This window comes from Siniperca chuatsi, linkage group LG3, assembly GCF_020085105.1.
Source record: "Siniperca chuatsi isolate FFG_IHB_CAS linkage group LG3, ASM2008510v1, whole genome shotgun sequence".
Classification (NCBI taxonomy): Eukaryota; Metazoa; Chordata; class Actinopteri; order Centrarchiformes; family Sinipercidae; genus Siniperca; species Siniperca chuatsi.
In genome coordinates this window covers 6,863,306-6,886,991 of record NC_058044.1, presented here as the reverse complement: position 1 = coordinate 6,886,991, position 23,686 = coordinate 6,863,306, and the positions used below count along the sequence as shown (strand labels likewise).

The following is a 23,686-nucleotide window of genomic DNA, read 5'->3' as shown; positions in this document are numbered from 1 at the left end:
TATTGACTGTTCCTGGCAATCTGGAGTATTCTTTGGAGCAATTAGACCATAATGTAGGGAGATAGAATTAATTAAATTAAAAAATGTGCAGACTTTTTTTTTATAAAGCCTAGTTAAAAATTCCCTGAGTAATTTGGACACACACGCACACACACACAAGCAGAGGGTTAAAAGAAACAAAGGCGGACTGAACTCCACCCACGACGCGTCACTATCGACCTATCACAGGTGTTACATCCACTTTTGCTCAGTCACTCAGTCGAGATAAGGTGATTTCTACAAACACACACACACACACACACACACACACACAGAGTCCTGCTTTCTGTCACTTCCCGGATCCAGCGTGTGCAAGCTTCTGTGGAAAGTTTCTTGAAAGTTTGTTGTTGGAGGGAGGGGGATCTCGGTGAGCTTACAGCGGCGCCGCAGCACTCACACGTATCAGTTCGGGTCAGAGCTCCGGGATGTCGGCCGTGAAGGCGCTGCAGCAGTGGTGCCGGGTCCGGTGCGAGGGCTACCGGGATGTGTCCATCACCAACATGACCACGTCCTTCAGGGACGGCCTGGCTTTCTGCGCCCTCATCCACAAACACAGACCCGATCTCATGTAAGTACTGAAACCAGAAGACTGGACAGCACGCACGAACTGAGGGACTTTTGTACTAGTTTTAAAACACACCTCAGTCAGTCAGTTAGGGCTAGTCTGTATCCTGGATAGTTTACAACATTAACTGTTAAGGGCAGAAGGAGTCTATTGGCTTTACTTTCCGGCTTTGTGGTAGGTTTCAGCAGTTCTTTGATGAAAGGGAACAAACTTCAGCTTCATGGGTCTGCAGGGAAAACAGGAACAGGAGCTGGACTGTGGCGCTCAGCGACCAAAGGGGTCAATAGGCAACCACATTGGCCCCCAGGAGGTCTGCAGAAAGGGCCACTAACCATATAGTGGTGATGAAGTCTGTATGTTTTAACATTTGGACTGGATTTTATTTTTCTGTACATGTTACCTGACTTAAATGATTGGACATTTTACTCATCTCTGAGCTGTAGATTTAGGGCTCGAGACTTGGACTTGAGTCAGACTTAAACAACAATAAGGACTTGAGACTTGACTCCCTTAAAGACTTGGTCTCAGGTTTTGACCTGGTACAATCCTGGATCAGTTAAAAATAACTAAGAGAACAACAGAAATACACTGTAGCCTATGGAAGCAAATAAATGCCATAAAGATTTGAATCAACAACTGAATACTTAATAGTGAAATGTAATCACTTCTGAATACTCATTGTTAAATTTAGATGCCACTGAATTTATAGCACTGAAATATTTTACTTTAAAGACCATCTGTCTGAATTTATCTGCTTGGTCACATTAAAAGTGAAGAAGATATGAAATTAGACGTTGGACATCCGGGATACCAAGGCTAAGCAATCGATCAATGGGATCAATCATTATTTGTTTCAATAATAGCCACATGTCTTGCATACTTAACTATCAGGTCTGTACATTGAAAGAACTTGGTCTCAAGCAATGTAAAACACATTTCACAGCTTTGAAAGGGAAATGTTCAAATGCCATTTTACTGGTCAACAATCACAGACGTGTACTTGCCCCAAAAGACTTAAAAACAGCTCTTTTTGTGCGTATATTCTTATAGGTGTAAATCAAAGTTGCACAAACCTCTTCTGTCCGTAAGTACTCATCCAGTTTAGGGCTGCAGCTAATGGTGTTTATCAGTATTGAATAATCTCTTGATTTATTTTTAGATTAAGTTATTCTTTGTTTAGTCCATAAAATGTAAGAAAATTGTGAAAAATGTCCATCCCAAGTCCCCAGAGCCCATGGTGATGTCTTCATGTTTGTTTTGTCTGGCCCCCAGTGCAAAACCCAAATATATTAAATTTACAGTAATATGAAGCAGGAACCAGTGTATGTTTGGAATTTTTGCTTGATAAATGTCTTAAACAAGTCATTGGTTATCAAAAATGTGTTTTCTGTCTTTTGACAAATCAATTAATCGGCTAATCGTTTCAGTTCTTCCCGTCTCTGTGAACCCTGTTTCTTATTATTTGGATTGAAGTGTGTGTGTGTGTGTGTGTGTGTGTGTGTGTAATTAGAGCTGAAAATGAAAGTTGCTTCGGAGTTCCTACAGTTTGTCTGTGTGTAAACATCCTTTTATCCTTATCAAATGTTGGGAGTTTCAGTTTTTGCGGCAAAGTAAAAAAGCAGGACTTCTGATCACTTTCAGGGAATTTCCACCAGGTATAAATGGTTAATATTTTCTACTTGACTGCTGTAAAGTCTTTTGGCACAAGATGGTTTGAATAAGCTCTGTCCACGTTAGGCTTTGGCTTAATTTTTCAAATATTCCAACTTGACTCACCGTCTTTAGTTGAACTTTGGCCAGTTTCACGCTGAGACGCCTGGTTTTGTTCCAGAGAAGCCTTTATGGTAGACAGACTTTAGTTTCATTTTAAGAGAAGACACAGCTACTCCAGTCCTTCCCATTCCACTTTTACCTGCAGCCAGACCAGTGTGACTGCACATTTCATGTTTACATGGGCCAAAGCACTAAATATTGGTTAAAGGCTTAGCTTCAGTTTACTTAATATAAACACTTTCATGCCTGTGATGAATGCAGGTGGAGATTTCTGTAAGTTTCAGCTTTATTATTCTCACACACTGACTGAAGACATGGGATAAGTCACAATAAGACACCACAGCGGCAATGACTTGATCAGTCACACTGTATGTTGTTGCGAGAGCCTGTGCATGACTAAATAACACGCATTTGGTCTAGACTGCTTGCAAACAAATGAATGAGGAAGGGAAGTTGGATCACATGTTTTGTTACTCATTTTCTTCTCCTCTGTTGCAGTAACTTTGATTCACTGAAGAAGGAAAATGTCTATGAGAACAACAAACTGGTAAGACGTTTACATTCTGCATTTTGACCTTCTGAATGTTTTAAATAGTTTGTCCTGACACACTCATGTTTCCCAAACAGACACAGGGTTTCAGTATAGTAGATTTCTTAATCCTGATCCTCCAGTTAACAAACATACTTTTTTAGCCATGCTAGCAGCGTGGCTCTCTGGATGGCAGTGTTGGTCGGTCCCCCACTTTGGTCGAGACTGAAATATTTCAACAACTATTGGACGGATTGCCATGATATGATGACATGACATTTGGTACAGACATTCACGGTCCCCTCAGGATGACTTGTAATAACTTCGGTGATCCTCAGACTTTTCATCTAGCGCAATCATGACGTCATCATGCCAGTTTGTCCAATACTTGTTTATGGCCAAATACCTGCAAAACTAATCACATTCCCAACATTAGGTAGGGAACATATAACGTGTTTTAACCCTTTTTTTTTCTTTATCAAAATACACCAGACTCATTAATGCATTAGTGTTAAAGAACTTGCTTGAATAAAATGTAGTCTAAAGTTAGAAAAGTTTAGGTTTTAGATCAGGAAATATCCGATCAGAGAACAAATAAACAGGACTTAGAATCTGACCTAGCATTTGATGGCAACTTTTGATACTTGACTCAATGACATTTATATAATTGTAAATTAAGTATCCTGAAGCATGAAAGTTCATTTTTGACCTTGAAGTAGAATTTTGATAAATTAATGTTAAATCAAGGTCCACTTACTGGCTGTTTCCAGGGCTTTCAATCGCATCTCACAATCTTCGACAGTGGATGGAGTAAGAGAAATTGTGATGAACATTTTTTACTATTTTCTGAATGATTAATAAATCAATCCAAAAATAATATAATAATGAAAGTAATTGTTACTTGCAGCTATAAATTGCTTCTACATGTTTGTTGGCTCTGGATATTGCATCAGCACCACTTGATGTTGGGTAACAGGGAATTTTCAAAAAGCATCGGTGTTCAAACATAGCTGAGAAGAGAAGTCATTGCCAAATACAGAGTGTTTCAATCTGGGCACTTTGACGTTGGCTGCTTTGTTGCATTCTTTACTTTCATTTTCTCTCTGGAGCTTCATCATTGGACTCTGAGCTCTGGGACTGACAAAAGCTTAACATCACAAACTTTTGCTCTTTAAAGTGAAATAGAATAAACACCTAAATTAGCAGTGATTATATGACACTATTCAGGATTTTAGCTGAAACGACAGATTGGTTAATAAAACTACAATAAACTGTCAGAAATGAAAGTGCCATAGGGCACAGCAAAGTAAGCAGTGTTTTTATAACTCCCTTAATCATCTGATTACTGATTTATGCCTCTGGTGCTCGTTGGCCTGCCTCTGCTTGTTGTTTTTTTCTGCTTCCATGGAATCACTGAATGTGAATCTAGTTTGGAAATTCCTGACTCACCTACTACTTTCTACACATAAGGTGCATTCAATCTGTGGTCAGGATTTTGCCATTTGAACAAAAGGGATTTTATTTATGCAAAAGCAAGAGATGGACGATAGAAAACATTTATTTTAACAAAGAAACATACAGTATGTCCACATGAGTAGGATGGACATCTAAAAGCCAACGCTAGGAAACTCAAATAGACAATAAAAATAAAAACTAATTCAATACAAATTGAATTGCATGTATCTGCACGCTTGCTTTCCTCTGTGTCGAAACACACTGATTTTGTCGAAAAACTCAAATAAAAGATACCGTAATCGTAAGAAAACATTCTCTGGGAAACTCACAGTCCCAAACATGTACTTGAACACTAACATCAAGCAGCAAAGGTCTTGTTTGAAGTGTGCTAAGATGCAAAAAGTCTTTCATTGAGGTTTCATCTGCTTTTTATGTGATTTATTGGTCCGTTTCCATCGTTGGCCCCGTGGTCTAGATTCAATTCAATCCATCCTGAGCTTCCTCTGTTTTGCTGGATAAAGTCGACGTTATTTGCAGGCGTTCAAGGTTGCGGAGGAGGAGTTGGGAATTCCAGCACTGTTGGATGCAGAAGACATGGTGGCTCTTAAGGTTCCTGACCGTCTCAGTATCCTGACATACGTCTCCCAGTACTACAACTACTTCCATGGACGCTCCCCGAGTGAGTATCAATATCTCACTCTGTCTGTCTCTCTTTGTCCCCTTCTTCCTGTCTCATCTGTCTATATGTCTCTGTTTATCTATATGTTTGCTGTAGTTGGTGGTATGGGAGGTATAAAGCGTCCAGCTGAAGGCCCCACAGAGGAACCATCTGGGAAGAAGAACCAGCCAGTGGCATCTAAGGTGTTTCCCTCTTCCAAACCGGCCAGAGAGAACAGCCCCCCCCCCACCTCCAACATCAGACGACCCTCTCCTTCCCCAAAACAAACCAGAAATGCCACGCAGGTAATCTTTACTGCCTGAATACTTTACACAAGCATCACTAAGTTATGAATCAAATTCCAGTGTCCAGAAAGTGTAAAAAAGGCGTGATTTTGGAATTACTTTACTGACGAGAAATGTGGAAGTTCATCAAGCTAAACACATTAAAGATGACCCACATACCTACGCAGTTCTGTTGTTGTGTCTGTACCAAACTACTATGACAAAACAAACAAAAAAAACCCCACATTGCCTCAGATCAGTTACAGCATGTGTGGTAAAAGGTACTTTTCCTGATTGGATTTGTCATTTCCATCTCATGAAACCTCTCTCGCCCTCTCTTCCTCTCTTGTAGGACGTTCTGGTTGAGAAATCCCATCAGGCAGGCACCCTGAGTAACAAATGTGTGTCCTGTAACAAGCATGTTCACCTGGTGCAGCGACATCTAGTGGATGGGAAGCTCTATCACAGGAACTGTGCAAAGTAAGGACCCATGTAAATTAATTCAATCATAACTGATCCTTTATAATCTATGGAGTCAGTGTGCCACCAGAACGATTATAGACACTTTTAACTTGGAATTAAAATCAGTGAGTTAATTGATAAATATAAAAAAGCAATTATAAATTGATTCAATTTTCAATTAAATTATGCATTGAAAGAGTATTCCACAGATTTAGCATTGCACTCCTAGAACATTGTTGGACTGACAATGGACAGCTGAGGGGAAAATAAGGATCAAAATGGATGCAGCAGATGCATTCTTCTTCCTGATCATAACCTGGTGCCTACATTACGCTAGCAGTGGCTAATGTAGTCTCGAGCTGCTAGCCTCAAGAAGAGCTGAGGAGTGGCCTACAGACGTCTGGGAAGCTCACTTCTCTCTAACTGCAAACCCCCAGTTTATTGTCATTTTCTAACTTGTAGTCTTCAGCTTCAATTGACATCACTTGAGTCAATTTATCAGACTTCACACAGCGCCCTCTCGAGCCACAAAAGGCTTTATACAACTTTTTTCACATATGCAGTAGTACTCCCCAAGACCTGTAAACAGACTTTGATTTGAAAAATTGGTGGAGTTTCCCTTTTTTTCTAAATATAAAGATAATTAAATTAGTCAAATAATAAAATAAAATTACTATTTATTTCAAAAAGGATTTTAACATTCATTCCATTTACCTCTGCCCTGCTTATTATATTCCATGTCATGGTTTATCTCCTGCTTTAACATTTACAGTTTCCATGATCTCATGATGACTTGAATTAAAAGAACAACTTAATGTACTTTTTTCTGAGTTATGAATAATTCTGGTTCTTGCTCATTGCAATGGCAGTTCTTTTCTTCTCTGCTTCAAGAGAAAATTGAGGAATTTTGTCCTGTAGACAAGACAAAAATGAAAAAAACTGTGAAAATTGTTGATGTTGTCTTGTACTTCATGCCATCACTTTCACGCTGATCCGAGACATATAAAGAAAATCAGAAATCAACTCTCAGCTGTATGGAAAGTTGTAGTTCATTCTTCCTGACCTCCACAGGCTGTGGCAATCCAAATAATACACAGTGTCTCTGGCATCATCCAGAATTTATTAAACCAAATTTTTGTTAACGATTACATTACATGTCTTGTGCTTTCTGTCATTCAGGTTACTGTCACCTACAAACACAACTACAACTCTCAGAGATTTACCCACAAACACCCTTGTTTCTCAGTTCACTCCTCTACAAGACTCCACTAAAACCAACACAACTACTCCCACTCATACACCCTCCAGACCGGGACCAGCATGGCTGACGGAGAAACCCAGCGCCTCTCCCAGATTCTCCAGCACTTTTTCTGCTTCGTCTCCTTCCCAGCCTGCTTCAAGTCTCTCTTCTGCTGCTAAAGAAAGTCAGATAGCTATTGTCTCCAAACCCACAGATTCACGGACTACTTGTCAATCTACCTTCACCACAACCACTTCTATCAACACCAGGCCCACTGCTGCTCCTCGTACCTCAACCACGGCGGCGAAGACAATGCAGTCCAAGCTCAAGTTCTTCCAATCAGATAACACCACAAAGGATGAAGAGAAAAAGACTACAACCACCTACATTGACATAAATAAAAGGCCAAGTGTAACTGGTAAGGTCCAGGAGACCACAGCAGGTCAGGCTGTTACTGTGGTTGTGAATGTTGGTGGTATTGATAGAAAGCAAGCAAATGTGAGCTTGAACACGGGTGGGGAGAGAGCTAAAGCAGCTGGTGTAAGTAGAGATTCTGGAAGGGCAGGTGAGAGTAGTATGACGAAAGCATCAGCAGCAGCCTTCATCTCCAAAAAACTGGCAGAGGAGAACAACAATAACAACAGTAAGCCATCGTGGACGACTGTAGCGCTGAAGAAAACTGACAAGTGAGTAATCTAACCACACACACATACTCACACAGTATTGCTATATTACATCTTGCTTTTGCCTGACCTCTACTGGTGAATAATAGCATTTAATAACACTTCACCTGTAATCAGACCTTCTCAAGTCGAGACTCCAAAGAGGGAGACAGAGGGTGTCAGAGGGAGAGTGAAGCTGAAAGTAGACCCGGCACTCCTCGCTGACCTGCAGACTCTGGACACCCCGAACTCTGCTCCGACCCCGGCCAGCAGGAGTGGACTCAGAGCCAGAACTCCAGACAGAGACGCCTCAAAGCCCGGCAGTGGATCGCCCAACACCTCAGGTTAAACTCACACACTTTGAATACTGCACATAGAGTAGTTTCGCCTGGCATCATGCATGTTTGTGTGGGTATATCGATTTTATTATGATGTTAGTGAGGTGGTCCACCTCCACTGAAAACACTGTGGGAAGCCCCGATAAGTGTGTGGTATAATGTGTGAGAAAGTGCTCGTAGTACTTGTTTAGAGAATATAAACTCTGGTATGGTTGATAATATGTGACTGGTGTTCTAAGCAATTAACTGTGTTGCATTACATGACGAAACTCGTCATATTTGTTAAACAAATACTTCAACATACTCGGAGTATAATAAATTTTAAAAAAAAAGTATATAATAAATTTAGACAGCAGAAATTTGTAGAACAATAATATAATATGATCTGTCACTATGGTATGATCCCTTATGAAAGACTCAAACAGAGTAGGCCACCAAACAAACTAAATTATCCAAGTTCAGTTTGGAAATGAAATGCTCAGTGGAAAAAAAGAGATCTTCAAAAGAATGAAAAATAACCAGACCAATAATGCACAATGATTTGTGACTCATCAAATTCACTGAGAGCATGGATATATGATATATTTCAATATTAAATCTTCATTGTTTAAAAAAAAAAGAAATACAGAAAGTAAAAACATACCTTGTTTGCAGTTCAAAGTGTCCTGTCAACAGTTTTTCAGGCATGTGCAACAAAGTAATCTAAGCTCAAAGGTCCACTTACTAGCTTTTCAGAGCTGTCAACCCGTATCTCGTGTTTTTCTTCTATAAATACTACATTGTATATAAAGAAGTACTCGCACCCAGAAAAGCTACTAGGTGTGCCTTGAGTTTAGATCATTTTGTTCCACATACTGTTGACAAAGGTATAGAATGAACCTCCATGCTCAAAGTTTTACAGACATGTCTTTTGTAATGGCTGCCTTTGCATTGCATGGGATTTTCCCCCAAAATGTGTGAAAGATTTCCAGGGTCGCGCCATATCCAGCTCTCTTAACACATTCATGATTGAGAGACTTTATTGATGCTTCAGTGACAACCTGAAGTCAGCCTGTTACTTCACCCTGAACACTTACTTCTGTGTACAGGAGGTTCTTGTTCCTCTGGTGATTATTTTCAGGGTGCTCCATGAGAGTTACAATTGGAATCAAAACACACAGCAGGTTGCAGTTAATGTGGACCTTTTTATATTGCTCTCGGGCTTCCCCGGGTTTCACCTGCTGTTGGTGGCAAATCTCTTTATAACAAAACAATAGAAATAGGAACTGACATTGGATGGTGGATGGGACTCTGGTGTGATGAAGGAAGTAAACCTGAAAGTGAAAAACACTAAAGTTTCATTTGATTTCTTTGTTCTCAACAGCATCAGAAAATGAGTCTCCCGTGTACTGGAAGTCAAAGCTCAAACCCATCTCCAAAGAAACCAAGTAAGATTTATTTTATTGATTTTAACTTGTTCTGTGTTGTCACCATATTCTATGTTTCTGGTTAATTCCTTGCCCTTAATGGCTCAGTTCCTAATTTCACAACATGGAGTATCTGTATGTGGGCGGGCTCACAAGCAGATGAACATCTTCAAGCATTAACTGTATGAGCTCTTTTGTCTCCCGGTGACCTATCCATCCATCCATCCATCCATCCATCCATCCATCCATCCATCCATCCATCCATCCATCCTTTGATCCAGTCTTTCATCCATCTATCCAAACATTCCTCCCACAGGAAGCCTGTACCTGCTGCTCCTCCAAATGGCTCGGTCATCATTTGTAGTCAGAGCTTTCAGTCTCTCCTCTTGCGCCACATGCATGTGAGCCCCAAATGGTGTCAAGACTGAGTAGAGTCCTCCGTGGTGCAACATATGCTCAGTGCTCAGATTTCCTTTCCCCAGATGACCTTTCCTCCCACTCTCATGAATCAAAACTACAGACTGTAGGGCGACAGAAAAGGGACTACATGTAGGAGCTGAAAAATTGTCATTAATTAAATTCTGTCTCTCTTTTTCTCTTTTCTGCTCATCCTCCATCCATCCACAGACCAGCTGGTTCTTCACAGTCCCCTAAACCATCGGCTAATGTTGCTGGAAAGTCACAGACTTCAGAGCTTTCTGTCAGGCCTTCTCCCTCCCCTCATCTTCCCAGCCCAAGCATTTCTGTCACTCCACCAGCATCAAAGGGTAACATGGTCACCAACATGTGTTGTAATGTTGTTCAGTTTAAATATGATTTGGACAAAAAAAACCAAAAAAATATACCCATACATTGCTATCTTCCCAGTTCTTCTTTTATTCTACATAGATGTGACAATGTTTCTACCACAAATGGTCTTCCTAAAGAATGTCTAAATATGACTCAGACCTCTCAGGGTTTCCTTCCTCTTTTTGTTTTTGTTCTTCACAGTCTTTATAATTTTTTCTGCATTTTATCTCTTTCTGTTTCAGGATTTCTGAATGGTCAGAGAGACCTAACTGCTAATGGTAGCAAGTCAGAGTCAAAGATTTCCAAGGTATTGAACCTTAGATTGAAAATAAGTTTGCTTTAGCTTATATCATCATTTTAAATTGAATCCCTTTTGAGGTTTTTTTTTAAATTTTTGTTCAGTCAAAATAAACATTTAATCATCAGAAGATGACACCTTTAGCCAGTACATGTTCATCACCCATATACTGCTGTAGCTTCACTGTATAAACTCTTGTAACTGTAGCTAAAGCATTATAGCTGGCAAACTAATGCTAACAAAGTTAGCTAGCTAACACTAATTAGAAATTATTTAAATGTTTGCCAAAACCAAAATAATAGGAAAACCAAGGAGCTGATACATAAAATAAGCTAGTGAAAAATATATAGAGGAGTAAAATAAAGTTTAATTTATTTAATCTACTGATTGGTCGTAAAGGAAAAAGGATAACAACTTTTCTCCTTTAACCAACTGATTTGAAGGACAGGAAAACATTTTACACTCCATGTTAATTATTTAACTAAAGTAGAATTTATGAATGTAATCATTTTTATATTTTTTACTCATCTGATAATCTTTTACTGCCTTTGTTCAGTTTTGGGGCTCCACACGAAGATGTGAGGATGTCATTTAATAATGGCACTGGGATCACTAAGTTATCTTCATCTATGTTCTTGATCTATGTTTTGGTTCACATCTTCCATTACATTGTGTTCTGTGTATATGTGTGTTACATCTGTAGACTAAGCCAGACTACATTCACAAAGACGACATCATAAAGGAACTGCAGGAGATTGAAGATAATTTAAATGAGTTGGAGAAGAGGGGAGTTGAGCTGGAGATGAGGCTCCGCAGCAGTGAAGAAGGTGAGATAAACACACACACACACACACACGTACTGTATGAGCCTCCTCTTTAGGCAGATTTAGAGGAAGGAGTGTATATGGGATTAACTGTGTGTGTGTTTGTTTGTCAGAGGATGAAGATGACTCTCTCATGAATGAGCTCATGGTTGAGTGGTTCAACTTGATCAGGAACAAGCAGGTGGCCATTCGCCGGGAGTCTGAACTGGTCTACATGTGAGTGTACACACACACCACACACACACACCACACACACACACACACACACTTAGAAAAGGAGCATGCCACTATTTAGCGATTAGTGAAACAGACTTGTGGCCAGAAGGTTGACAGTTTGAATTCCCAGTGTCCTTCCTCCTCCATCCCACAGCAGGACGTCCTGGAACAAGACAGCCCACCCCCACTGGCTGCAGTGGACAGATAAGTGTGAGGCAGGATGCTGCTTAACAGCACATGCACTGCAATTATTTCTTTAATAAATCATTGTTAAACCTCTACCAAGGCCTCACAAAAAATGTTATATCAGAAAATACAAAACTGTATTTGAATTCAGATCTGCATTAAAATACACACAGTGTTAGAAATAATATTTGTTTTTTTTTTTGGGAGAATTACTTCACAATGGTTATAGCAGAAGGATGTTGTACAAGTGAGTGAGACACTGAGCTCATGACTGCTGAGTTATGGCCATTTAAAACAACTTTAATCAATATTTTTATGTTAACAATGGATGAAATGACCATGTGTAATGTAATGTCGCTCATGGTGACAAATCCACAGAGTTATCGCTTGCATGCAACTGTTTTAGTGTCTTTCACTCATGTTTTGGTTTTACCACATTGCTTTGGTCTCACATAGTGAAGCATTCAACATAGTGAAGCATTTAGCAGCTAAAGAGCCAGATATCTTTCTTAGGAGTTGGTGGAGACCAAAACAGAGCTAAAAAGAGGGTGAATATTGGACTTACACTGCCAGGTGGCCAGAAACAAGACTTAACATAAATTCTAATGATGCTCCGTATCTGCTAGGATGTCTAAACGAGCATGAATCCCAAATTGCTTCTGATCGCACATGCACCCGCTCGGTGTGTGAGTGCATGTGTGAATTGGTAAATCAGAGACAAATTGTAAAGAATGAAAAAATGTTATGGAATATCACAAGCAAATGTTTTTGGGTGGTCATCCAAATATGTTACGTAACAAATTTGGTAAAGTTGTTCACTTTGTTGTATTTTCCAAAACAGTTAATTAAACTTGACCATGGGTATAGTAGTTTGGCAAATAATCTTAACTCAGTGTCCTTAATGTAATTAATGTACTAAATAGCTTTTGCCAGAGCTTTCAACTACATCTCACGGAAAATGTGTTAAGGCAGTAATGGGTATAGCCCACATGAATAGATACATGTTGGGCCAAGGAATTGAGGCAAAACTAAATTTCTCAAAAAACCAGGCTAAAGACATACAATCCCAGGTGATAGTAACAAATACAATAAATAATATTAATTTATATTTGTATGTTGTTTTTATGTGTAGTGGAAGAACCCAGGACCTGGAGGAACAGCAGCCCAGTGTTGAGCAGGAGCTCAGGAGACTGATGGAAAAACCAGGTGAGGGTTTGGAGGAAAACACCTTCAAGACACAACATGAAACAGATCTATCATCTGAGACTAAAATGTGTTAACGTTTGAGCAGAACGTCTGAAAACAGACGGGGACCGGAAGAGAGAAGAGCAGCTGATGGCCAAACTGGTGGAGATCGTCAATGATAGAAACGCTATTATAGAGGGTCTGGATGAAGACAGACTTAGGTGTGTATACAACTGATTATTTTGTTGTTTTTAGACAGATAACAGTACTTCTGCACTACATAATGTTACATATTCAAGAAGAAGTTGACTGGAAAATTGTATGTAGTCTATTAAATTCAAGTTTTACATCCATATTGAGTGAACAATGTACATGGGAACCCTAACCAAGGAGTTTTTATTCTTGACTTAGTCAGTATCATGACCTTAATTTAACTGAAAATGTGTTTTACTTGCTGAAAATTAGCCTTAAGGCAAAAAGCCCTCAAAACAAGCAAAATGTGCAGCACATAAAAGTACAGCTGGCTGCAGCACAGGCCTAGCAGGGCATCAGCTGATGTCTGTGGGTCAGAAACTTCAGACACTCACTGACTGCAAAGGTTTTGACTCCAAATATTCAATATTTTATTTAGGTTTATTTTGACTTGTCTAATACATACAGTATTAGACATGTATTAGTATGGGGGGCATGTATAAAATTGGCTATAGTTCCTGCACTTTTGATCTGAACATCAGCATTTCAACCTCATAGTAATGCTAAAACTATTTTTTTTAATTGATCAATTTCTAACTTCTATAATCGTTTAAGTCACGTATTGAGAAAATATGCCAAATATTGACTGTTTACAGCTACTCAAATGTGGGGAATTGTGATTTTTCCTTTGTTTTACATCACTGTAAATTGAATAACTTTGGTTTTTGGACTATTGGTCAAACAAAACAAGCAGTCACCTTGATGTTTTGGGAAATTGTGATGGGCATGTTTCACTTTATTCTCTTACCATTTTAAAGACTAAATGATGAATAATAACATAACAAATTAATCAAATAATTAAAAAAAATAAGGTTTGTGTCAGCATGGTCATTGTTTAATTTCAAATCCAATTTACTCGAGTACAGAGCCAAAACAAAATTCGTCACTGCCCTTGTACTTACAGATTCTATTGTATGTATAAATACATGTATGAACTGCTGTTAATCTGTGTTCGCTTTTTGTGCTTTTTCACTTCATTTTCACAGGGAGGAAGAGGAGGACGAGGAGCTAAACAAGATGATGATGAATCTCAGTGAGTGTCTCCACCACCTCCACAGGCCTGACCCCCCTCCGCTCTGTTCATTAGTTATCACAACCTCGGTGTCACTGCAACTTAGTTGGCTTATAAATTATCTAATTGAGGATTTCCATCATGGACGCCTCTAATTGAAGTAGATAGAATTCTCATAGTGGTTTATGGAAGTGTGTGTGAATGTGCTGAATTTTTAAGGGTGCAACTGGGCGATGTTTTCATCTCATTTGATCTAATGACTGTTAATGGAAAAAGCATCAAACAAAATGCTCCCCCTCTTTTTGTCAGCGGCTTTACTATTAGACAAATGGATAATGTAGCTGGTTAATTTGACCCTCTGATAGAATAGAGTTAAAGCCGGCTTCATTTGCAATTCATGACCGGGAAAGCAGGGCTGAAATTGAGGAGATTTATTGAACTTAAGTGAAAGGTCGTTTTTGTTACAGCGAGTGAATGCCGACCGTGGGCTAAAGACTAGCCATTTCAATTTAATGTATTCATAAAGTTAAAGCCAAAGTTTTACAGTTCATTCCCACTCTGAGTACAGCCATGTGATTGTTTACACACGTTGTATCACATAAGATAAATGCTACTTTACACCACGGCCACAGAAAATACCCCTTTTTGATTGGCTGGCAGGTGTTTGTTAAAATCTTATAACAGGACACCTCAAACAAATGTCCAGTCAACACGTTAACGGACTAAATCTGCTAAGTACATTAAACTACATGTAACCATGGCAACAGTGCTTCTGCTTTGTGAACTCCCACTGGTAAAACAGACCTAGCTTATTAGTTAAACTGACTAGAAACAAACTTTAAACACAAGGTTTGGTCTCTTTTTTTCTTGTGATAAATGGCTGTGGTATATACACAATAATACATGCAGTAGTGTACTAATATAATACATTTAAGAGAAAATGTCCCCCCCGATTTGGTCTTCACCAACTCCTGAGAAAAATATCTGGCTCTTTGCCTGCTAAATGCTCAACTATGTTTACGCTAAATTTGTCTATCTGCCTATTTGGTGCTTTGCTGGTAGCGTACAGTGGGTTTATCAGAGCTTTGGGGAGAAACACAAATGGCTAACAGTTGGAACCCTATCATTTCAGTCACTCAGGCTTCCATAATATATTTTTTACTGGTAAAATGTTGAGAATAGAAACTCAGAGGTGTATGGTGGAAAAAAAATCAATGCCATGCATATGATGTGTCTCTGACAGAGATATCTGCCATTTGAAATTTATACAAACCATGTAAAAACAAAGATGGTGTAGAATTTCTTCCTTCTTTCTTCCTTTTTAAATGTCTACCTTATACTGTTAGTAGTTAAGAGCTAATTATGTGCCAGAATCTTTAAGTAAGTTTAAAAAAAAAATAAAATAAAAAAATGACCGTTAAACTAGATGTTGAAAAGCTGTCAGTACAAACAGCTGCTAATCTACTTCAAGATCAACACAAAAATATGAAGCTTTTCATGTTGGTTTGTGCTGCAAACAGTATTTTTAAAATCTGTTTTTTCCATTTTTTAATAATCCAAACTATAAACACTGATCGCATTTATTGATTGAGATTTCACAGAATTACTATTACCAATCTCACATGTCATGTTTACCTCCCCTCCCGCTTCTCTCTACCCCCCCCCCCCAGACATAAAGAAAGACAAACCAAAGAAAAAGTCTCCGATGTCCAAACTGTTCGGTTGGGGGAACAAGAAGGAGGGATGATGCTCCGCAAAACACAGCTCTGCCACTTGCTTTGATGTTTTTTGCTTGTTGTAGTCTTAATGTCATGGTACTCAGCCTGTGATTCATGGGATAACATGGATAATCTGTGTGTGTGTGTGTGTGTGTACAGTATGTTTGAGTAAGTGAGTGATCTGTCATTTTAAGTGCTTATAGAAAAATGCCCTTCCCTCTGTCAACTGCATCACTCAAGATCTGATGTTACTCTTGCCTGCTAGTGCCACACACACACACACACACACACACACGCACAGATGATGTTGAGGGGTTAATGACTCACCAGCCATGATGTGATTGGGTTCAGCGCTTCAGTTGTTAGTTTTAATACCCTTCTAGTCTTAATCTGTCTACTTAATGTTGTCAAATACACACATACACACACACACACACCTTTTCTTCATATGTATATTGTATATACACAGTAACACTACATATGCTAATATGAGTTAAAGAACAAAGGTCAGACAGCTGTTTCTTGCTCTCTGGTCATGTTTTAGGCCACACTACAAGTCACTAGTGACTCGGTGACTTTCTGACCCTGTTGTAGTAGATTACATGTTGAACTTTCATTTCTCTTTTAATCTTAAAGGTCTCTCTGTAGTTTTCTGTCAAATACAGGACTCATTTTTTCTCGGACACCAACAAGTTTACTCAGAGCGCTGCCCTTTGATAAGGTGACATGTTTTTTTGTGTGTGTTTTTTTTTTTTTAATAAAATCTTTTAATAGCATCTTCTAGACCAGTGGTTTCCAACATGGGGTTTAGGAGTTGTGAGATGGTTTACAGAAAAGCAAAAAGCAAAGAGAACATTAACAAAATGATGCTATTTTTTTCAGAATTATTTCTCATGAATTACAGGATACTTTTTGGGCCATTTTTATTTTCCTATCCAGCCATGTTCTACTGTAGTTGAATATGTAGTTGTAGTCTGTTTTTACGGTTGACTAGAGGAAAAGGATGAATCTGGTTTGTGTCTCAAAGGTTTAAGTATTCAAGCTAAAAGCAAAGAGTCAATTGAATGTTTGTGAGTCTTAGAAATACAAGAACTGGTCCATATTGGATCTGGATTTGTACATGTTTTAAATATGTGAACTGAACATGAACTGTTTAGTTTGTGTGTGTGTCATAATCTATTACTTGTTTAAGTCCTTTTTGGAGAGGCACTGAAGCAAACTTTTTAATCTGTGTTGTGACTAAACTGCTTAATTTCAGCACAACTAATTGGTAATACACAACATTTAACATTGTAAATATATGTTAATGTTCTTGTTCCCTTTATTCCCCTCTATCTCAGCTGTATATATTGTATAAAGTTGGTACTTATAACATTCTGATTATTAAATGGAGATACTGGCCTGGATTTTAATAAATGTACTGTAATAAATGTACTCAAATTCTATAAAGATCACATCATATAAAAAGATTTACTCATATGGAAATAGACTAGTTCATACCTTAATGGTGAATGTGATTAATGCTAAACCATAATATTTGGCCCAAGCAGGATTTATCATTGTTTATCTTTGTCATTTAAAACAGTTAAACTGCTGCAGTGAAGATGCATTTTCTCTGTAGAAACACTAGGAGGCAGCATGAGTCTTTCCATGTCACTGAAGCTCCCAGAGCATGAATTCCTCATTATCTTTATGTAGTCCTGAGAAATACACTAAAGGTCCAACCAAGACCTAGAATGAAAGACATGGATTTATTATTTTTTGATTTATATTCTAAAAGAAAAGTAAAGCTTCGTATTTTTGCAGAAAGGCTATGCAAGCCTCACTCTCCGCCCCCCAACCCAGTCTGTTATCATTTCTCCAGTGAAACTATTACATAATGCACATGTAATACACATACTTCATACATCAGACATCGGCATGACACTGAAAACAGAAATAAAACACAGAATCAGACTGTTGTTAAGAATCAGTAACATTCTTTAAGTCTCCTTTTACTTCTGTAATTTCAGTGCTGCAGAGGCTGCTTGTTTTCTGCACTACAAATACATTAAACTCTTCAAAAACAGAGTGAGGAAAGATATGCCAATTTCATGACCAGGTTTTATAAGTTGTACTAAGCCGGTTTCGAGTCAAGTCAGGTTCAGTAAATTTTATTTATATATCTTAAAATTACAAATCACAAATTTGCCTCAAAGGGCTTCACAATCTGTACAGCATACGACACCTCTATGTTCCTTAAGCCCTTTTTTTGTTTGTCAAAAAGAAAAAACACAATAACACCTTTCTGCAAAATGGACAAGAGAAAAATGACATATTTATTACGAGAATATAGTGGTAAAGATGCTCAAGTAGGAAAAGAGAAAGTATGGACATAGACAAGAATAGCCAGTTTGTTTGTTTCCTTATACTGTTTTTGAATTTTATGTTTCAACAGGGGTGTAGTAGTTAGGAATTCCTGGACCCCCTTTTTAAATAAAAATATCTTACTGTCTAGAGTCCCTAGAATCACCATAACCCTTCACTTCACTAATGAAGGCATTGTACTTTGGTCCTATAGAGGAGAACAAAATATATTATTATATATAATATTATTTTTTATTTTTGACATTTCAAGACAGTATTTTAGCTGAATCTTTTTTCTTTCTGATTTTAAATGTCCTCTGAACTTCAGAATGTATAAAATAGAATCACATTCAGATTATACATTTCAAGTGTGTATCAAAGAGTGAGCAGTCCACCGTCTTGTATCATCTGTAAAAGCTACAGGTGAAGAATGAGTACACATGCAGAGAGACAGTGTGGGAAAGCTGTTAATCTACTGCAGCAAAACCACAGAAACACAACTCTTTGAGTGTCGAGGTCAAACACACACGTGCACATGCAAACACAAGAACAATTTCTCTCTGCTACAGTTAAAATATCCATTTACAGAAGCGAAGAGGAAAAGAGAAATAATACAATAAAAGAAGAAAAGAGCAGGGAAATTGACTTTTAGCTCCAGGTTGTTGTTTTTTAAAATATCTTTTGGTGTGAAAATACAAAACTGTGTAATCTTTACTCTCTAAAGGCAACATCTGTTCCTGTTGTTATGTGTGAAAGCGTTTGTTGATTCCTTCCTAAAACCATGATAAAATGTTCCATCACCGCACCGCTGTGTGTCTGAATCAATCATGTCTCCGCTTAACTTTAAAACATGTTTATCTTTGGGGTGAAAATGTGCCTTTAAGTCGACTCAATAAGGTACATTTATAATGTGGGAGACTGGGGTTTCAGTACGGACTGTAAATATACCTTTGAGGTGGTTCATTTACATAACACAGTGGGCCCTCACATTTTCTTCACACAGACTTTTAAACAGTTTAGTGAGTTTCGGTGAGGCTTGAATCTGTTCTGACATAATGTGATTCAACCATTCGCGGCTCGTATCTGTTCAATCCATGTCAAAATAGTATAAACTTGACATTAGCATACACTCAACCTGTTAGTATTGTTGTTTCACACACCTTTATGTTCTTTTCCTCACTCCTTTAAGGTTTAAAAGGAAGCTGTGTTCATAATTTGACACACTTCATACTTCTCACTTTTTAGCTTGGTCTTTCTCACACACTCCTCGTAGATTTTATGGTGTCAACTCAACTCAAGTTAACTTCCTCGTTTTATTTATTACTTTAGTTGTCTAACGTTTTCTTCTTCTGGTATGACATTAAACCTTGTTTTATTTTCCACTTGGGAGCTGCGAAACCAACATGCTGAAAACACAACACTGACAAATGATCACCTTAAAAAGTTGATAGTAGATAGTAAATGTGTTAGCAAGTTGCCTATTTACACATCCAGCAGACAAGGAGCAACACATATTAATTATTTGGAGTCGTGTTTGTGTCCATGTGGTACATGTATGTCCAATATTTACTCTCATTTTAGCTAGCTTTTGGTGCGACCAACTCCTGAGGGAATTATCTGGCTCTTTTACTGCTAAATGCTCCACTATGTTCACCAGCTAGTTGCCAACTGTATATGCTAACTTTCTTGCTAGGCAGGTAGCATACTAAAACAGTAAACTTGCAGGCCAGAAGACCAAACAATGAATCTGAAATAACTTAAACGAGCTCTAGAGCTGAAGGGAACTGCAGAGTCAGTCATAATTCTCTGTTGGTTAGTCACTATGAGTGACACCATTCATACTTTTGTGTGGTTTTGGTCGGGGGCTGTTTCTTGTAGATTGGGCCCACAGGCCTCTTAGTTCCAGTTATAATCATAATGCTACTGTACATACAATGTTTTAGTGTGTCCAACTTTGTGGCAACAGTTTGAGAAGGTTCCTTTTCTGTTTCAACATGACCATGCCCCCCCCCCCATGCACAAAGTGAAGTCCACAATGACATGATTGGGGGATTGTGGGACAACTTGACTGGCCTGCACACAGCCCTGACCTCAACACTTCTGGGATGAACTGAAACAGCGACTATAAACTAGGCCTCATCACCTATCAGCCTGACCTCACTCGACTGAATGGGAGAAAATCCCAGCAGCCAGGTTCCAAAATCTATTAGAAAGAGTGAAAACCGAAAGTTGACTGTTATAGCAGCATATTAGTGCTCATGGTTTTAGAATTATATATTGAACAATCACATATGGGTGTAATGTTGGGTGTCCACATAGCTATGTAGGGTTCCTTAAAGAAGCATATACTGGTATTTGGGCTGTTTATTCTCCAGCAGGAAAAACTTATTGAAAAGTTACATTTAATATTTTAGATATTCCTCCTAAGTGCCAAGATAGATAGATAGATAAATAGTACTTTAATCTCAGTTGTAACAGCCAAGACACATCAATCACAAAACAACAAAATACCAAGATATTAACTAGAAAAATAGGGCCATACTTAGTAAATATATACAGTCATACTTGATAGTGCAAGTCTAGTAGATACTGTGATGTCTTGTATTGGTATGGCAAGGTACTTCATTGAAATTGCATAGATATGGATAAGGTTAAATATTGTACTAAACTAAAATGGGTGAATTTGACGTTACATTGTAGATCTTAATTGAGTTAATGATCTGTTTCTGTATTTCAGTTGGTGTGAAATTACACGCCCTCTGTTATTTTCAAAACTCACCCTCAGTGTGTTTTGATGGATTTCACAAGGTTCTTATAAACCAGTGAGAGGTCATAAAATGGACCACATGAGGAAGTTTAATGTGCTGTAACCTTATTTTGTGGGCTGCTTTATTAAAAAAAAACAAAGCGTCTGTAGATATTTAGTCTGTGCTTGGATACAATTCTTTACAGCACAATATGTTATGCTTAGGCAAAACTGTGAGAATAAGGTGTAAAAGTGATGATAGATTTTTGCATGAAGGAGGAGGGGGTTGATGTGTGTGGAATCCATAGCAAAGTGATTTTTGGTGTTCGTATGATGCATCGCTGCATGCAAACCTACACAAGGTGGAACAAAACGGTTGGGATTGAACTGCTGCTTTCTGATTTGTTTTTGTTATGTTTTTTTGTGTCTGAGCCTCCATCACTGTGTTTTGACAAAGAGTGCTGTTTGAGTACAAGTGTGTCTTTGTGATGACAGCACTGGAAAAGCGATCACAGCCCAGGGACCCCCTCAAGAACCTTTGGATGTCGCCCGTGGAAACCCTTTGCATGTGGTCTCTACTTGCACAAACACACACAAACGTACACACACCTTAGTGGTAGTGACAGGCGGGAAAATCATCTCAGGATTTTGGTTCAGGTCTCCCTCTTTGTGTTTCTCTAAGTGTCTGTGACAAGGCAGGAGGGTAATGATCAGTGTGTGTGTGTGTGTGTGAGAATATTGTGTGCAGACAGATTAAGCTCCTCCATGGATGGATACTTGTGTTTCTCTGAATGAGTAATGTAAAAGACAGAGAGGATATGTGCTCAATGAATCACAAACACCATCTATCAGGGTGAATATTTCCACTCAAATTTCAAATATAGTTCTATTAAATGCTTTAAAACAGAAAAGAAAATGGTCCCTAAAAAGTGATGAAAAGCCCAGAATTTTCGTTTTGTAACAGATTTTTGGCTTTTTATGAAGCATTTATTTATGTTCCATGTTATTTATGTCAAAGACAACACAAACTGAACATAGTGCTGGATAAAATTTTAACTTATAAAATCAGATGTTTAAGAACAAGCAAGCACTCCCTTACTGAAGAAGCACAAGTGAAATCAAATCTCCGAAAACCACATGTGCATGTATTGTGTTTTCTTCATATATGAAATGTATAAACCACATGTGCCTCTATGTGAATTTCTCACATGTGAAATGCGTTATCACATGCACTGTCTTATATTTCTTATATCAGTGTGAAAACGCATGCACATCTTTCTTGTCTGGTCTGCAGAGTCCAAAAAACTACTTTAATTTCTAATGGCCTTGCAACAGTGTTATCTGCTCCCCTTAAAGAGCAGATAACATTATTGATCAAGAGTTTAAAGGTGTCTTTTTGTCAAATTCAGCGAATATCTCCTCACGGTCCACTAGCTGTCCGTTCTGTGTGCGCGCTGAAAAACAACAGCCCTGGCTCTGTAAATGGGAAATAAACAAAGTGGCTCGGGCCGAGCCACACAACACTATTCCAGCCATGATTTGTGTGTCAGGTAACATTAAATGACTTGCCCACGGACATTCAGCTTACTTTCTAGTTTGACAAGATATGCTGTTGTTGTGATGTTTGCCATAGTAGCAGGAGAGTTGTGTGTATCGCTGTCTGGAGCTGCTGTGCTCGCTCTGGGAAACCGTCTCGTCTTCTCTGGCTGTTAGCTTCGCAGCAGCAACTGTAGAGACAGTTTGCTAACCACCAACCTAGTGCTAAGCTAAGCTAACCCACAACTTAGCTAAGCTAACCCACAATGTAGCTAACATTAGTTACATTGGTTGCTGTGTTCGCTCTATATCATGGTATTTGTCATGGTATTGGATTTCTCCAGAATCGCATACCCCACCTTTAACACTCAAAAACTTCATCAGGGTTGTGTGAGTGTGGTTTGATCAGATTTAGGTGACAGACGCCTGACAGCATAAGGAAACAACCCCACACCTGTCATTAGATTAATCTACATGCGAATTTTCCTCTTTTGAAATGATGTTCAACTTATGATAAATATGTGAAATGTAATGAATTTGCATGTGCTTTTCTTTTAGAAGGCCCAGGACAAAAATATCCAAAAGTGAAACAAAACAATTTTCGTTTTAATCATCAAAAGAATTTGCCATAATAATTATATAACCGAAAATAATGAATCATAAAAAATAACTTTCCCTTTATCTGCATTTGTTCATTGTGTCACCTTAATATGATCTCTTACCTCTTGTATATTTGAAGGTCAGTGAAGTACACTGACACTGTGTGTATGTGTGCACATGTGAGCTTAGCTTTATTGTTAATTGAGCTGAATTGAAAGCAGCAGCAGCAGCAGCAAAAGCTTAAAGCAGAAAATGAGAGAAGCACTCAAGTGGCTATCAGTATCATAAAGGAACAAAAGTGAAGGCGGGGAGGGAGGGAGGAGGGATGAAAGGAGATGATTTGCAGCGTTAATCCAAATTGAATTACATTGATAACATCTCTCTTTCTGGCTTTATTTTATATATTTTTCATTTCATTTCAAACATCCACTTTCCATGTTGTTGTTACTCGCCCTTACGAGTTCCTCAGGACAATATGAGACACAGTTTGTCTTAGAAAGGTAGCAGCTGGCTGGTTTGCTCGCTACAACATTTATTTTTAAAACACAAACTAACTAATGAACAAAC

At 38.4% G+C, this 23,686-nt stretch overlaps 1 protein-coding gene across 2 annotated transcripts; it reads left to right on the top strand.

Annotated features, from left to right (window-relative positions):
- The first annotated feature begins 230 nt into the window (after window positions 1–230).
- LOC122872091 (MICAL-like protein 2) lies at window positions 231–17,370 on the top strand. 2 transcript variants are annotated; one of them, XM_044187809.1, is made up of 16 exons: window positions 235–607; window positions 2,876–2,924; window positions 4,899–5,040; window positions 5,137–5,324; window positions 5,656–5,783; window positions 6,945–7,691; window positions 7,806–8,011; window positions 9,369–9,432; window positions 10,039–10,178; window positions 10,443–10,507; window positions 11,202–11,325; window positions 11,436–11,538; window positions 12,857–12,930; window positions 13,016–13,130; window positions 14,148–14,194; window positions 15,844–17,370. In XM_044187809.1, the coding sequence occupies exons 1-16, from the start codon at window positions 465–467 to the stop codon at window positions 15,918–15,920; spliced, it is 2,412 nt and encodes an 803-aa protein (XP_044043744.1). In that variant the 5' UTR covers window positions 235–464; the 3' UTR covers window positions 15,921–17,370. The 2 variants fall into 2 exon arrangements, with proteins under 2 accessions (XP_044043735.1, XP_044043744.1); XM_044187800.1 differs by having other exon boundaries at window positions 231–607; window positions 10,039–10,507.
- Window positions 17,371–23,686: the final 6,316 nt, after the last annotated feature.

Coding starts and splice junctions, on each gene's coding strand:
- LOC122872091 (XM_044187800.1), top strand. CDS start 465: ATGTCGGCCGTGAAGGCGCTGCAGCAGTGGTGCCGGGTCCGGTGCGAG. Junction 5,041..5,136: donor CTTCCATGGACGCTCCCCGA/GTGAGTATCAAT, acceptor TGTTTGCTGTAG/TTGGTGGTATGGGAGGTATA. Junction 8,012..9,368: donor TGGATCGCCCAACACCTCAG/GTTAAACTCACA, acceptor TGTTCTCAACAG/CATCAGAAAATGAGTCTCCC.